A 17171-nucleotide genomic window follows, 5' to 3' on the forward strand; every position below is an offset into this window, starting at 1 on the left:
TAATCTGCTCCATGTGTTGGAAGGGATCTACTTGTTCAGCCACCTCTTGACACATCAACATCTTCACTCTGATAAAAGACGTTGCAAATGCTCTGACTGAGAAGAGCTTTACAATTACAAATAACCTGCTGAAACTTCAAGAGGACATCAACAGGCTGCTGGATTGGGGAGACACAAAGCCTGACAAAATTCAACACAGAAAAATGTGAGGTGATACACTTCGATAGGAAGATTGAGGAGAGACTGATCATGTTAAACATTAATGAACAGTGAGAGCTGTGTAAGAATATGGGGCTGTTGAGGGTATTTTGAGAAATTAGGATTGCAAGCGTTAAATGGTCAGAAACATTTCTCTGAATAGATTCTCTCTGCAATGAGATGCACTGCCTTGGACTTTCTACTGCCTCAAGGTTTTGAATGTGTGAGAAGTGGATTTGGTGTTGTATAAACTCCCTTATTATCCCAAGGAAAGAACAAGCGGAAGTTCTTCTTTGATTGTGGAAATACAGCGAGCTCTTGTAAACCTGGGGAATATTATCAATTAGAAATCCTTGTTGCTAATTTCCAGCATTGAGCTTTGACACAGTTAGAACACTCGTCACCATGAAGGTCCTGGGTTACCTCAGCACCATGGAAACAGACACCCAGTTTGCGTTTGTGCTCAAGCCCAGGGTGAAAAGCCGATAGGGGGAGGCTCAGGAACACTTCCCAGAGACAGAACCTACTAGGCTAATGATTGGCTAGAATGGGACTATAGGAGATCGATGATTGGATGGATTTTTCTGTGATTCCAGGTTTGGGGATTTATCCCAGTGGGTTTGAGTCATTCTCAGTTTGGAAAGGTCAGGAAGGTCACTGCTCCAAATTGGCTTAAACACGAATGTGAATCAGAGAAATGAGGCCCCTCCTACATCCCAATGGACAATAGTGCAGAATCAAATTCTTCTTTGTACTTTGTAAACTGCTGCTCAAACACAGTGTATTCAGTTTCACCTGAATAACTGTTACCAACATGTAGCCATCTTACAACCATTGAGCAGATTGTCATCGGAACAGGATGGTGCAGGCGCTATACAAATGCAAGCTGTTGTTGATATTGACTGCGGGCGGATTCAGTTGCCCATCTGAGCTGGAAACTTGGTCCAGTCCTGCCAGGGAGAGGGTGTTCACCAACTGCATGAGGAAAAGGATAAACTTGCTCACTCCATTTACTGACACGGCAGGACAGACACACTGAGAAACGGTTCAGAAACTTCACAGAGGTGAAGGGATTTCATCCAGTTTTCCCACCTGTTAACATCCCAGTTTAAAAAGATCAAATGGTTCAGTGCATTGTTACTGGAGAGAAGCTGTTTAAATGTTGTGTGTGTGAGCAGAGATTCACTCGTTCATCCGACCTGCTGAGACAACAGTGAGTTCACATCTGACTGTCGGGGTTAGATTTTGCTGTTATTTCTGCTGTTTGGGGGACTCTCGATTCTTCACTAACCCCCATTCCTTCTGGTGGATAATGGAGGGTCTGTGCACTTGGGCTTCTGTATAATTTTGCTCCTCATTATATTGATTGGCCCTCCAGCCCGAACCTCCACCCATCACAGAACAAAATGACTATTCACAAACTGGGACCTCCAGTGACGGGACATTTGCCCAGCGTTCCCCACGGTGGGGAATGTCCCCTATCTACACCACAGGAGACCAGTGCACAGGCACAGTTTCAGACAGGGTTTGGAGCATGTGCAGTGTGAGTAATGGCCATGGATGGCACTTGTTTTTCGTATCTGCAGTCGGTTAGCAGTCGAGGGGAGACAGAGGGAGTGATGGAGCCGGCGGGAGGGTGAGGATGCTTCACACTTTCTGTAGGCCACAAACCCCAAATCCATGTTTGCACTGGTCCGGCATTCCCCAGTGACAGGCCCGGGTTAGGGGAACAGTGTGGAGCAGGGCGCACGCACGATCATCCTGGGCCAGGAAACAGGAGAGAATTTGTGAATTTCACAGAATCACAGAATGGTTACAGCACAGAAGGAGGCCAGTCAGCCCATCATGTCTGTGCTAGCTCTCCGAACAAGCAATTCACCTCGTGCCATTCCCCTGCCTTCTCCCTGTAACCCTGTTCATCCTTCCCCTTCAAATAATAATTCAGGGTTTGTATCCTGGGCTGACAGTGGTTGATTTTGGAAACTCAAAATCAGGGATTAGAAGGAGAGGATTTACACACAGCAAACTCAAAGCAAGAGAAATGTTTGTTCTGTCCTTGGTGATTGTTTTTGTAAAAACCTTAAACAGGGGGATTTACAGACAGGAAACTCAAACCAAGCATCATATCAAGATCTGACAGAGTCACTCGATTCATAAGGACCTGAATATCACGGCCTTTGAATCTGGAAGGAGAAATGTTTGTCTGTTCTGGCTGCAGGAAAAGATTTCAAACATCAGTGTAATTGGAAAATCACCGAGACACACACACACACACTCGAGTGAGAGTGTTCCAGTGCACTGACTGTGGCAAGAGCTTTAACCAGTCACAGAGCCTGAGGAAACATCACACCATTCACAGTGGGGAGAGACTGTACACGTGTTCTGTGTCTGGTCGAAGTGTGAACTGATCATCCAACCTGGAGAGGCACAAGGACATCAACACCATGGAGAAACCGTGGAAATGTGGGGACTGTGAGAAGAGATTCAGTTCCCCATCCCACCTGGAAGCTCATCGATGCACTCACACTGGGGAGAGGCCGTTCACCTGCCCCATGTGTGAGAAGGGATTCACTCGGTTGTCCTGCCTTCAGACACACAAACTTGTTCATTCTGATAAACCGTTTACATGTTCTGACTGTGAGAAGAGCTTGAAAAGAAAACCAGATTTGCTGACACACCAATGTATCCACACTGGGGAGAAACCGTTCACCTGCTCTGTGTGTGGAAATGGATTCACTCAGTCATCCAGCCTCCTGACACACCAACAAGTTCACACTGGGGAGAGGCCATTCAACTGCTCCATATGTGGGAAGAGATTCATTAATTAATCCCACCTACAGAGACACCAGCGAGTTCACAAGTAAATGCAGGGTTTCGATCTTGATATTATTGCTTCTGTTAGTCACATCCAGAACTGAACCATGTTCATTTTGATACTTGGTGTTTGTTTCTGCTGATGTTAATGACCCCAATAACTGGGCTGGAGATTAATATTCTGGATAAACATCAAATAAACCAGCTTGGTGTCAAACACAGTGTGTGGAATATTTGTCTTCTGCAGGATAAGAGAAGATTAATTGAAATCCTGTTCTTGACTGTTCCATTTTTGGGCCTTTTCTCCTCTGTTAAAGTAGGATTTGTATTTCTGCAGAGCCTTTCATGACATCAGGATGTCCCAAAGCATTTTACAGCCAATGAAATTCCTTTGAAGTGCAGTCGATGTTGGAATGTAGGAAATACAGCAACTCATTTGTACACAGCAAGATCCCACAGACAAGAAGTTGATAATACCCAGATAGTCTGCTTTAGTGATATTGATTGAGGGACAAATATTGACCAAGAATCTGGGGAGAAATCTCCTGCTCTTTGAAATAGCCCCAATGGATCTCTTACACCTGCCCGTTCAGTCTCATCTGAAAGACAGGACCTCATACATTTCAGGGCTCTCTCAGTACTGCAGTGGAATGTCAGCCTAGATTTTATGTTCAAATTCTAGAGGTGGATTTGAACCCACAACCTCCTGACTCAGACATGAGAATGCAAACTCTGAGCCATGGCTAACACCTCATCATTACTTTGGATTTTTCCAGTTCTCAGAACCTTGGCCACTCTCATGGACAGCTTCCAGCTCCCCTTACCTTCTAGAGTGCCTCTCCTTGCCCGGATACCCTGGGGAGGTATCAGTAACACACCCGTGTACCTGCCCTCGGAGTGTTTGATGGGACAGTGTAGACAGAGAGCCGGAGGGGCAGTGAGTGTCCTGGACATTATTGTACAGACTGCTCCATATCTCATTCCTGGTTCTGAGTCTTTTGGTGATGATTTGAATTTGATGTCCTCTAGTTACTGACTCACCGACTGGTGGAAACAGTTTTTCCTCATTTACCTGATGAAATGTTGAACCTCTCCCTCAGATCTCCAATCAGCCTTTGTTCTAATGAAAAGAGCCCAGTTTCTCTAATCTCTCCTGATAACTAAAGCCTCTCTTCCCTGGGACTTCTCTGTGACTCTCTTCTGTACCCTCTCCATGGCCTTGACATCCTTCCTGGTGTAAGATCCCCAAAACTTGACTCAATATTCTAACCGCAGCCTAGCCAATGATTTGCACAGGTTTACATGACCTCTGTCCTTTTGAACTCTACACCCCGAATTATAAAACCCAGGATCCCATTTGCTTTTTAACCACTTTACCAACTTGTCCTCCCACTGTTAAAAGTTTGTGTCTCTGAATCCCTTGTAGGTTTTAGAGATATTAACACAACATGACTAAAATACATTGACATCCAATGTCTGATTAGAACGTATATTATGGGATAGAGAAGTTTAGTCAGAGTTAGGAACTCAAACAGACTCTTCACTGCAGACAGGTCACCACGGAAACACTGAGAAGACATTTCATTCCACAGAATCGACTCATTGGAAACTCTAATCAGATCAGGGGAAAGGACAGAGTTTGTCTGTTATTAACCATAGCAGAAATGTAAACAAAGTGAGGAATGGAATCGATTAGATTATCATCTGTGATGTTTATACCTATAATTGTAAAACTATAAGAAATAACAGAATTACGAGTAGGCAGGGGAGTTTAGGGAGAATGAGAAAATTACTGAAGAAAAATAACTGCTGGGAACGAGGGAAGGTGTCCTTGTAAGTCACGGATTAGAGAAATTCCAGCTGTCTTTTCCTCACTTCCTGCCAAAACCCAACAGAGGAGACAAAGAGTCAGGGGCCAGAGCTGGATCACTACAGAGTACAAAAGTGGAGGGTTCTGATGTAAGGGGGCAATCAGGACTGAAGATACCGGAGATCAAGCTCAGGGTGCCCGAGGTTCCATCCAGCTGGCTGACCATGTAAGTGACTGTGGATTGGATAAAGAGAAAAAGCGAGGCTTATGGCAGATACCCTGGGCTCAAAACAGCGGAAGCCCAAGAGGAATGTAGAATGTGTAGGGGGGAACTTAAAAAGGAGATTAGGAGAGCAAAAAGGGGGCATGAAAAAACATTGGCAGATAAAATAAAGGAAAATCCAAAGTTATTTTACAAGTACATTAAGAGTAAGAGGATAACTAGGGAAAGAGTAGGGCCCATTAAGGACCATAGTGGTAATTTGTGTGTGGAGCCAGAAGAAGTAGGTAGGGTTTGAATGCTTTGAGTCGGTGTTCACAAGTGAGAGGGACGACGTGGGTATGGAAATCAGGCAGAAGGACTGTGATATAATTAAAGAAATTAGCATTGAAAGGGAGGAGGTTCTAAATGGTCTGGCAGGCTTAAAAGTAGATAAATCTCCAGGCCCGAATGAATTATATCCCAGGCTGTTGAGTGAGGCACGGGGGGAGATAGCAGGGATGCTGGCAATAATTTTCAATTCCTCTCTGGCCACAGGAGAAGTGCCAGAGGACAGCCAATGTGGTACCATTATTCAAGAAGGGAGGAAGGGATAAATCAGGGAACAACAGGCCAGTCAGTCTAACCTCAGTGGTGGGGAAACTATTGGAAGCAATTCTGAGGGACAGAATTAATCTACAGTTGGAGAGGCAGAGATTAATCAAGGACAGTCAGCATGGTTTCTTTAAGGGGAGGTCATGTCTGACCAATTTGATTGAATTTTTCGAAGAGGTGACCAGGTGTGTAGATGAGGGTAATGCATTTGACGTAGTCTACTTGGATTTCAGCAAGGCTTTTCATAAGGTCCCGCATGGGAGACTGATAACGAAGATAAGAGCCCATGGAATCCAAGGCAATTTGACAAATTGGATCCAGAATTGGCTGAGTGGCAGGAAGCAGAGGGTGATGGTCGAGGGGTGTTTTTGTGACTGGATGCCAGTGTCCAGTGGGGTTCCACAGGGATCGGTGTTGGGTCCCTTGCTGTTTGTGGTATATATATACGATTTAGACTTGAATGTAGGAGGGTTGATCAGTAAGTTCGCGGATGGCATGAAAATTGGTTGGTTGGTAAATCGTGAGGAGGATAGCCTTAGATAACAGGAGGATATAGACAGGCTGTTCAGATGGGCTGATCAGTGGCAAATGGAATTTACCCGGATAAGTGTGAGGTGATGCAAACAAGGCACGGGAATAAACGATGAATGGTAGGACCCTGGGAAGTACTGAGGATCAGAGTGACCTTGGTATGCATGTCCACCGGTCCCTTAAGATAGCATGACAAGTGGATAAGAAGGCATATGGGATACTTGCCTTTATTAGCCAAAGCATAGAATATAAGAGCAGGGAGGTTATGCTGGAACTGTATAAAATGCTGGTTAGGCCACAGTTAGAGTATTGTGTGCAGTTCTGGAATCCACATTATAGGAAGAATGTGATTGCACTAAAGTGAGTGCAGAAGAGATTTACCAGGATGTTGTCTGGGCTGGAGAGTTTTAGTTGTGAGGAGAGATTGGATAGACTGGGGTTATTTTCCCTGCAGCAGAGGAGATTGAGGGGGGACATGATTGAGGTGTATAAAATTATGAGGGGCATAGATAGGGTAGACAGGAAGGAACTTTTCCCTGTGGTGGAGGGATCAATAGCCAGGGGGCATAGATTTAAGGTAAGGGGCAGGAGGTTTAGAGGGGATGTGAGGAAGAAATTTTTCACCCAAAGCGTGGTGGGAATCTGGAACTCACCACCTGAAAGGGTGGTAGAGGAAGAAACCCTCATAACATTTAAAAGTATTTAGATGTGCACTTGCGATGCCATACATACAAGGCTATGGGCCTAGTGCTGGAAAATGGGAATAGAATAGTTCGATACTTGCTTGACTGGCGCAGATGTGATGGGCCGAAGGGCCTTCTTCTGTGCTGTAAACCTCTATGACTCTCTGTGACACTTGGGACTTGGATGTTTACTCAGATTGATGGAACAATATAAGATAGAGTAGAGAACGTGAATTTGCTCATTGCTTTATTTCTGTATTTCTTAAGAAGGTATTAAAGTTGCTGACATGAAACCTCCTCAGTGTGTTTATTAATAAGAAAATGTAAACTAGAATCTTCCCTGTCTTTACTGTTCTATTTCTCCAGTCCTTCTAAACCATAAGCATTTAGTGAATATTTTAGCTTTTTAATTCAGGAAATATATCACCTCATATTTTGTGTGTTAAATATAGTCTGACATGTTACCTGCACCAGTTACTAACCTGTGTATTCACAGTGAGTCACTTATATTCCTCTTCACTGTTCTGCCCATTTCCTATTGTAAAATCATCTGGAGATTTTGATTTTAAACCCATAAAGCGAAACCCGATCATTCCTTTATATTGAGAAGAGCAATGGTCAAAACACCAACCCTGGGAGAGAACTGGATAGTCTGAAGAATATCCATTTGTCACTCCTTTTTAAAATATATTTCCTGGGATGGATATTGCAGGCAATGCCAACATTTGTTGCCCATCCTTAATTGCCATTTGAAGGTAGTTAAGAGTCAACCACATTGCTGTGGTCTGATGTCTCGTGTAGGCCAGGCCAGGTAAGGATGGCAGATTTCCTTCCCTAAAGATCATGAGTGAACTTTTATATGGTTTCCTCTCCTCACGTCCTGCTTCAATTGCCCTCTGCAACTCCATCCACCAATACCCAGAGAATTATTAGGTGACATGCCACTAAGGTTACGACACAAAATAAGAACTCATGGTGTAGGGAGCAACATATTAGCATGGATAGCGGATTGGTTAGCTAACTGGAAGCAGAGTGTAGCAATAAGTGGGTCTGTTTCAGGTTGACAAGCTGTGATGAGTGGAGTGCCTCAGGCATCAGTTCTGGAGCCTCACATATTTATGTAACTCAACTATTTATATGTAAGTATATTTATATATCAGGATAAAAATATACTATTTGTATAGAACCTCTTCTATTTAGAGAGAGTGGACAAGCAAACGGAGTATAATGTAGGAAAAGTGAACTTGCCACTTTGGCGGGAAGAATAGAAAAGCAGAATATTATTTAAATGGAGAGAGGCCGCAGAGCTCTGAGGCAGAGAGACAGAGCCCTGGTAAATGAATCAGAAAAGGTTAGTCTGCAGGTAGAGCAAGCGATTAGGAAGGCAAATGGAATGTTGTTGCCTATTACAAGGGGAATGGAATATAAAAGTAGGGATGTTTCACTACAGTTCTACAGGCCATTGGTGAGACCACATATGGAGTACTGTGTACAGTATTGGTCTCCTTATTTAAGAAAGGATATAATTGCATTAGAAGCGGTTCAGAGAAGGTAAACTTGGTTGATTCCTGGGATGAAGGGGGTTATCTTATGAAGAAAGGTTGGACAGGCTGGGCCTGTATCCATTGGCATTTAGAAAATGGAGAGGTGATCTTCCTGAAACATATAAGATCCTGAGAGGACTTGACAGGGTAGATGCTGAAAGGATCTTTCCCCTCGTGGGAGAAACTAGAACGAGGGGGGCACATTTTAAAATAAGGGGTCTCCCATTTAAGATGGAGATGAGAAGAATTTTTTTCTCTCGGCCGGTTGTGAATCTTTGGAACTCTCTTCCCCAGAGAACAGTGGAGGCAGAGTCAATGAATATTTTAAAGGCAGTAGTAGATTTTTTCTTATTCATTCATGAGATGTGGGTGATACTGGCTAGACCAGCATTTGTTGCCCATCCCTAATTGCCCTTGAGAAGGTGGTGGTGAGTTGCCTTCTTGAACTACTGCAGTCCATGTGGCGTAGGTATACCCACAGTGCTGTTAGGGAGGGAGTTACAGGATTTTGACCCAGCAACAGTGAAATAAAGGCGATATATTTCTAAGTCAGGATAGTGAGTGGTTTGGAGGGGAACTTCCAGGTGGTGGTGTTCCCATCTATCTGCTGCCCTTGTCCTTCTAGATCACTTATAGGGTATGGAAGGTGCTGCCTAAGGAGCCCTTGGTAAGTTTCTGCAGTGAATCTTGTAGATGGTACACACTGCTGCCACTGTACTTAGGTGATGGAGGGAGTCAATGTATGTGGATGGGGTGCCAATCAAGCGGGCTGCTTTGTCCTGGATGGTTTCGAGCTTCTTGAGTGTTGTTGGAGGTGCACTCATCCAGGCAAGTGGGGAGTATTTCATTACACTCCAGACTTGTGTCTTGTCAGTGGTGGGCAGACTTTGGGAAGTCAGGAGTTGAGTTACTTGCCACACGATTCCAAGCCTCTGACCTGCTCTTGTGACCACAGTATTTATATCTTCAATGATGTGGTCAATGGTAATCCCCAGGATGTTGACAGTGGGGGATTCACTGATGGTAATGCCCTTGAATGTAGAGGTTAGATTCTTTCTTGTTGGAGATGGTCATTGCCTGGCAGATGTATGGTGTAAGTGTTACTTGCCTCTTGTCAGCCCATGCCTGGATATTGTGCAGGTCTTGCTGCATTTGGACATGGATATTTCAGTATTTGAGGAGTCACAAATGGTTCTGAACAGTGTACAATCATCAGCGAACATCCATACTTCTGACCTTATGATGGAAGGTCTGTCATTGATGAAGCAGCTGAAGATGATTGGGCCTAGGACACTACCCTGAGGAACTTGGCTAATCTTGACTAACAAGGGAGCCAAAGGTTATCGGGGGTAGCTGGAACGTGAAGTTGAGGCCAAAATCAGATCAGCCATGATCTTATTAAATGGCAGAATGGGTTCGAGGACCAGAGCCCTCTGTACTACTGAGTTCTGCTCTCCACTTGTATTGAAGACTGTTTTTCTATTCTTCCTGCCAGAGTGGACAAGTTCACATTTTCCCACGTTATCCTCCATCTGTCAAATTTTTGCCCACGCACTTAACCTGTCCATATAACTTTGCAGACTCTCGACTTCCTCTTGACAACTTCTTTTCCTATCTCTATTCATGTCATCAGCAAATTTAGCTACCATACATTCGGACCCTTCATCCAAATCATTGATGTAGATTGTAAATTGTTGAGGACCCAGCAATGATCCCTGTGGCACTCCGCTAGTTACAGCTTGCCAATCCAAAAAAGACATATTTATCCCTGCTTTCTGCTTACTGTTAGCCAACCAATCATTTATCTATGCTAATATGTTACCTCCTACACCATGTGCCTTTATATTGTGCAACAACCTTTTATGTGGCACCTTATCAAATGCCTTCTGCAAATCCAAGTACACCATATCTGTTGGTTTCCCTGTATCCACCTTGAATGTTACTTCATCAAAAACTCTAACAGATTAGTTAAACACAATTTCCCTTTCACAAAGCCATGTTGGTTCTACCTGATCAAATCTTGATTATCTAAGTATCCTGCTTTAACCTCCTCAATAATGGATTCTATCATTTTCCCTATGATAGATGTTATGCTAACTGGCCTTTCGTTTCCTGCTTTCTGCCTCCTTCCTTTCTTGAATAACAATGTTGCTTTTGCTATTTTCCAATCCGTGGGAACCTTTCCAGAACCTAAGGAAATTTGGAAGACTATAACCAATGTATCTGCAATCTGTGCTGCCACTTCTTTTAAGATCTACCTATCTTGGTGTCATTGGCAAATATAGAAACCATAAATTCAGTCCCTTTATCCAAATCATTGATGCAGATTATAAAAGTTGAGGCCCCAGCACTGAACCCTGTGGCACTCCAGTAGTCACATCTTGCCATCCTGAAAGAGAGCCATTTATCCCTACTCTCTGCTTCCTGTTAGCTAACCAGCCTTCGCCAATGCTAATATTTTATCTTCTACACCATGTTCTCTAATCTTGTGTAGGAAGATTTGATGTGGCACCTTATTAAATGGCTTTTGGAAATCCAAGTACACCGCATCTACAGGCTCCCCTTTTTTCCACGTTGCTTGTTACTCCCTCAAAAAACTCTAATAAATTAGTTAAGTATGATTTCCCGTCACAAAGCCATATTGACTCTGCCTGATCACGTTATGATTTTCTAAGTATCGTGCTATAAACTCCTTAATGATGGATTCTAGCAATTTCCCTATGACGCATGTTAGGCTAATGGCCCTGAAAATTCCTGCTTCTGTCTCCATATTTTCTTGAATAACGATATTACATTAGCTAGTTTCCAAACCATTAGGACCTTTCCAGAATTTGAGGAATTTTGGAGGATTATAAATGATGGATCGACTCTCTGCAGCCACTTCTTTTAAGTTTAGTATTCTATACTAATTGTTTTAATAATTTTATATCTTGGCCCTATGGCCCCAGTCGTAATTGGATCACTAAACGGAATTTTCATTTCAACAATATCGCCTTTAAATGGCGGGGTTCTTACCCAGCATTCGCGTCGAAAGAGAATATGCCCTATACTCACTGCAGGAGGCCATTGCGCAGGCGCATTACCGGGTTGTGGCTAGAGCATGCGTATTGTGGGTGCTGAAGGCGCCGGGAGGGAGTCATCTCGACTCTGCAACAGGTGAGTAACAGTCGATTGTAGGAGGATAATGGAGGCGGCGGAATGGGTGGAAAGGCTTGATAAACACCCAGTGGAGGCCTCAAGTACCAGAAAAGGAACCTACTTGTCATGCGTTGGCCACACTTCGGGGCGGCATTTCCGGTTGGTGGCCCCGGGTTCACGGTCGCCATCTTCATAGGGGGCAATGTGCAGCCGCCATATTTATAAGGGGCAATACTGGGCCAGGCAGCCAGAGGGGGTTCACCGCTCAGCCCCGCCCACTTAGTTCTGCAAACCCCGCCCTTAACAGGCACTCTGATTGGTGGGAGAACTAGATGACTTCATCAGTCCTCCAGTCCCGCCTCTTAGAAACAACTTCGCCTGCTGCTTCTCCACCTCTTTCCAGGCATTTGATACAGTGTCACACAACAGACTTGTGAGAAAAGTTATAACTCATGGAATAAAACGGACAGCAACAACATGGATACAGAATTGGCGGAATGACAGGAAATAAAGAGTAATGGTTAATGGATGTTTTCCGGGCTGGAGGAAGATTTGTAGTGGAGTTTCCGAGGGGTCGGTATTGGAACCCTTGTTTTTCCTGACAGATAAATGATTTAAACCTTGGTGTATAGTCAGCAATATTATGAATTTACATACGATACAAAACTTGGAAGCATTGTAAACTGTGAGGAGGATGGCATAGAACTTCAAAACGACATAGACAAGTTAATGGAAAGGGCTGAATAATGGCAGATGAAATTTAATGCAGCGAAGTCTGAGGTGATGCATTTCGTTTGGAAAATCTTGGAGAGACAATATAAAATAAAGGGTACAACACCAAAGGGGGTGCAGAAGCATAAGGGACCTGGGTGTCTATGTGCATAAATCATTAGAGGTGGCAGGACGGTTTAAGAGATTAGTTAATAGCACATATGGTATCTTGGACTTTATTAATAGGGGCACAGAATACTTGAGCAAGGAGGTTATGCTGAGCTTGTGTACTACACTGGTTAGACCTCAGCTGGAGTATTCTGGGCACTGCATTTCAGGAAGGATGTGAAGGCACTGGAGGGAGTGCAGAGGAGGTTTGCAAGAATGGATCCAGGGATGAGAGATTTCGGTTATGAAGATAGATTGGAGAAGTTGGGATGGTTCTCCTTGGAAAAAAGAAGGCTGAGAGGAGATTTGATAGACGTATTGAAAAGCATGAATAGACAGAGAGCAACTGTTCCCGTTGGCAGAAGGATCGAGAACCAGAGGACACAGATTTAAGCTGATTGGTAAAAGAAGCAAAAATTATATGAGAAAAAACTTTTTCACACAGCAAGTAGTTAGGGTCTGGAATGCACTGCCTGAGATTGTGTTGGAGTATCCATAAAAGTATCCAAGAAGGAATTAGATGATTATTTGAAAATAAACTATCTGCAGGGTTACGGGAGAAGGTAGGAGAAAGGCACTAGATGAAATGCTCATTCGGAGAGCCAGTGCAGACATGATGGGCCAAATGGAATCCTTCTGCACTGTAACAATTCTGTGCTTCTCTCTCTCTCTCTTTCTATCAGCCTCCTCTTATGGAGACCAGAGTCTTGTGTGGGCCCAGATCAGGCATGGCAGGTTCCCTCCTGAAGGGCATTACTGATCCAGTTCGGTTTTTATTACAATCCAGCAGCTTTTATGGCCACTTTTTGCTAGTGCCACAAATTGCCAGATTCATTCAGCTCAATTTCACAACCTGTTTATCTGGGTTCTCCCTCACACTTTTTTTCTATTTTAAATCCATTTCACAGGGCATTAGAAGGGAAGGATTTTCAGTCAGGAAACTCAAATCAAACATCAAATCAGGATCTGACAGAGTCACCCAATTTATCGTAACCTGAATATTATCAGATTTTGAAATGGAAGGAAAAAACACCGTTCACAGTGGGGAGAGACAGTGGAAATGTGGGGACTGTGGAAAGGGATTCATAACCCCGTCTTTGCTGGAAATTCATCGACGCATTCACACTGGGCAGAGGCCGTTCACCTGCTCCCAGTGTGGGAAGGGATTTACTCAGTCATCCAACCTGCTGACACACCAGCGGGTTCACACTGGGGAGAGACCATTCACCTGCTCAGAGTGTGGGAAGGGATTTACTCGGTCATCTGACTTGCTGACGCACCAGCGGGTTCACACTGGGGAGAGGCCGTTTACCTGCTCTGAGTGTGGGAAGGGATTCTCAGTTAAATCCCACCTGCTGACACACCGACGTACTCACACTGGGGAGAGGCCATTCACCTGCTTTGAGTGTGGGAAGGGATTTACTCAGTCATCCAGCCTGCTGACGCACCGGTGAATTCACACTGGGGAGAGACCGTTTACCTGCATGGGTTGTGGGAAGGGATTCACTCGCTCATCCGTCCTGCTGATACACCAGCGACTTCACACTGCAGAGAGGCCGTTCACCTGCTCTGACTGTGGGAAGGGATTCACTCAGTCATCCAGCCTGCTGTCACACCATCAAGTGCACACTGGAGGGAGACCTTTCATCTGCTCCAAGTGTGGGAAGGGATTCACTCAGTCACCTGACCTGCTGAAACACCAACGAGTTCATGAGTAACAACAGTGATTGAATTTTGATGTTAACCACATACAAGACTATGTGACAATAAACTTTGTTCATTGGGGTCTGTTTCTGCTGATGTTAATAAACTCCAGCCCAGTTATGGCGTCTCCCCCTCCCCCCAACAGGCCATCTGTCACTTGTTTCTATGTTGTTCTTTCACAGAATGCTGACCCTTGTTCTGCTCTTCACACATTCTGCCTTCTTACCTTTGTGCCACTATCAGCACATTCTTTAGTCTTCACCACTGCAATTAACACTCCCTTTGTCTTTTGTCCATGACATATTTGTCTATCTCTCCTTAGCCTCCACCTGTTGCTGACCTATCCTGCTTTACTTGCTCCAGCCCCCTTAAACAGTATAAATTCCATCACATTTCAACTTCTCTTTAGCTCTAAAGAGTCATGTGAACTTGAAATGTTAAGTCTGTTTCTCTCTCCACAGACGCTGTCAGACCTGCTGACCATTTCCAGCATTTCCAGTTTTTATTATGGCAATTAACTTGCTGATATAAGTCAAATAAATCATGTTGCGTTAAGTACACAGTGTATTGAGTCTCTTTTTAATATCTCTAACACAAGTTAGATCCTTTTGACGGGTTTTAACTCTCCCCTGTCTCCTTCATCCTCCCCTCCAACAACAAATGTGAGGAGTTCATGGAGCTTCTTTGTCACTAAGATTGAGACAATCCGATCAGCTGCCTCTGCTGCTTCCCTCCCTTCCACTAGCCCACCTGGCCCAGCTGTCCCTGAAGTTTTCCATTGTCCTAGCCCTGACTTGCAACTTTCTGTTGTTTCTTTCTGATCTATCATACCTGATTTCTCCATGGTGCAAGTTTCTTGGTGTCTCTCCAGGTTGGATGATCGATTGAAGCCTTGTCCACACACAACTTATGTGTGGTTTCTCCACACTTTGATTGTTGTGGTTTTATCAGGCTGTGAAACTGGTTAAAGCTCTTTCCACACACAGTTCACTGAAAGACTCTCACTTTGATACGTGTGTCTCAGTACTTTTCCAATTTCAATGATAATTTAAATGCACAGGCAAAACAAACAATTATTTCTCCTTCAAAAACAAAAATAGCTGGAAAACTCAGCAGGTCTGACACCATCTACGGAGAGGAATACAGTTAACGTTTCAAGTCCGTATGACTCTTCATCAGAAAAGTCAAACAGACTCAAAACGTTAACTGTATTCCTCTCCACAGATTCTGTCAGACCTGCTGAGTTTTTCCATCTATTTTTGTTTTTGTTTCAGATTTCCAGCAACTGCAGTATTTTGCTTTTATCTAATTATTTTTCGTTTCCTAATTGGAAGCTGACCATATATGAATGAAGTGATTGCATAAGATCTTGTTGAGATTCCTGCCTGCAAATCCTCCCCTTCTAACCCCATGTAAATGGAGTTTACAGAAGTTATCACTGTAAATACAGTATAGAAATTCAGAACAGACAATTCTAGTTTCTATGGAACATTCCACCCCCCCCTTTCATTCCCACAATTCTATAAATCTCTGTCCCACACACTCCTCTCCCTCTCTGCTCATTGTTCCAGATTCAGTGTCCAGTCTCCAACTTATTCTTTTCTCCTCTCCAGATTCTCTCTCCTCTTGTCCTCAAACTGGTGACTCAGGCTGTGGATCAATCCCACTCCTTCACTCTAATTCTACCAAATAATGCAGCTCAGAACAACAAATCATCTTTAATGTTTTACACCGGGCACTGGAATTTTAGACAAATCAGTTTTCAAAATGATGCGGAATTTCAGCCAATCAGGGAGGTCCAGGCTCAGGCCCGCCCCCTCGTTCTCTCCGATTGGTTAGAGGATCAGCCGCTCCTTATTTGGTCCTCCAATCCTGCCTCCTCTCCTATTGGTCCGGAGCTGCCTTCAATCAGCCGGGCATTGTGAGCTGTCAGGTGAGAGGTCACTGTCGGGAGCGGGTTAATAAACCCCGGGGTGGGGGGGGGGGGGGGGGTGGCGGGGTTTACAAATCCCGAGTGCGGCCCCAGAGCCGAATATTAAACAATGAACATTCTCCACTCTCACTATCCGCCGCTTCCGGCTTCTCTCCGGGAACAACCTCAAAGAGGCCAGGACCCTTCGAGCATGCGCGTAACTGCCCGCCAACCCGCGGCAGATAGAGCGGTTTCTGAGACGCACGGGATTGTGGGTGACCCGGCCACCTTTGGAGGCCCAGTCTTAGTTTTTCTTTCTCTGCATCTGGGGAAGTGAGGAGGAGATTCTGATCACATAAGGATTGCAAAATAAGAAAGGCCAAAATCCATCTCCCAATCCGCATCATCCAGCAATGGATCTGTTAGCCAATCTTGGCAATGCGTCTGTTTCAATAAATTTGAAACAGAGCAATCCACAGCTGGTCAATAATGCTTTGCATTTTAATGGGAAGTATCAGATTTTGTTTTACGACTAAGAGCTTGCTCGGTGGACTGTAAATTTTTACTCTTCTCTTTGGATTTTATCCAAAAGGGCTGGTGTAATTAGAAAGACTTGGTTTGCAAGATGCGGTCATTATGAGCGTGATAACAGAACATTTTGTCAAAGTTCATTAACACCTGATCACTTACTAAGTGAGCAAGTGTGTAAAAATATAACTCAAACAATCACAGTTTCTACAGGTTATCCTCTGATGACAATTAGATAGATAAGAAAGGAATCAGGAGTGTGCAGTCCCTTCCAGCTGAATAACAGTGCTGAGACATTGCAGGAGGATGGTTTGATCAATGATGTTAGAGACTGCAGGCAGGCCAGGAAGGACAATGATGGGTAGTTTACCTTTGTCACACTCAAATAAGATGTAATTTGTGACTTCAATTAGGGTTGTTTGGATACTATGGCAGAGACAGAAATCTTATTGGAGGGATTCAAAGATTGAGTTGTAGGAAAGAGGGGCATGGATTTGGGAGGTAAGAAAGACCTTGAAGAGGAAAGGGTGGTGCGAAGGGGCAGTAGTTTACAACGGCTGAGGTGAAGGATTGTTTTTATTGAGGAGGGGGTGATGATGGCAGATATGAAGGAAAG

At 44.1% G+C, this 17171-nt stretch overlaps 2 protein-coding genes and 1 pseudogene across 3 annotated transcripts in view; all 3 read left to right on the plus strand.

Moving 5' to 3' along the window:
- LOC144698217 (uncharacterized) overlaps window positions 1–17171 on the plus strand; it is a 141715-nt gene that overhangs the window by 85111 nt on the left and 39433 nt on the right. The gene's annotated exons all lie outside the window — the stretch shown is intronic.
- LOC144698229 (uncharacterized) lies at window positions 33–3231 on the plus strand. Of its 2 annotated transcripts, none has more exons than XM_078570211.1 (2): window positions 33–205; window positions 2287–3231. In XM_078570211.1, the coding sequence occupies exon 2, from the start codon at window positions 2643–2645 to the stop codon at window positions 3024–3026; it is 384 nt and encodes a 127-aa protein (XP_078426337.1). In that variant the 5' UTR covers window positions 33–205; window positions 2287–2642; the 3' UTR covers window positions 3027–3231. The 2 variants fall into 2 exon arrangements, with proteins under 2 accessions (XP_078426337.1, XP_078426338.1); XM_078570212.1 differs by lacking the exon at window positions 33–205 and adding an exon at window positions 1328–1411.
- LOC144697801 (uncharacterized) overlaps window positions 13332–17171 on the plus strand; it is an 8473-nt pseudogene continuing 4633 nt past the window's right edge.

Source organism: Cetorhinus maximus, chromosome 23 (assembly GCF_964194155.1).
Source record: "Cetorhinus maximus chromosome 23, sCetMax3.hap1.1, whole genome shotgun sequence".
NCBI classification, from domain to species: Eukaryota; Metazoa; Chordata; class Chondrichthyes; order Lamniformes; family Cetorhinidae; genus Cetorhinus; species Cetorhinus maximus.

Bases quoted from the DNA above. Each gene is read 5' to 3' on its own strand.
- LOC144698229 (XM_078570211.1), top strand. From the start codon at position 2,643: ATGGAGAAACCGTGGAAATGTGGGGACTGTGAGAAGAGATTCAGTTCC.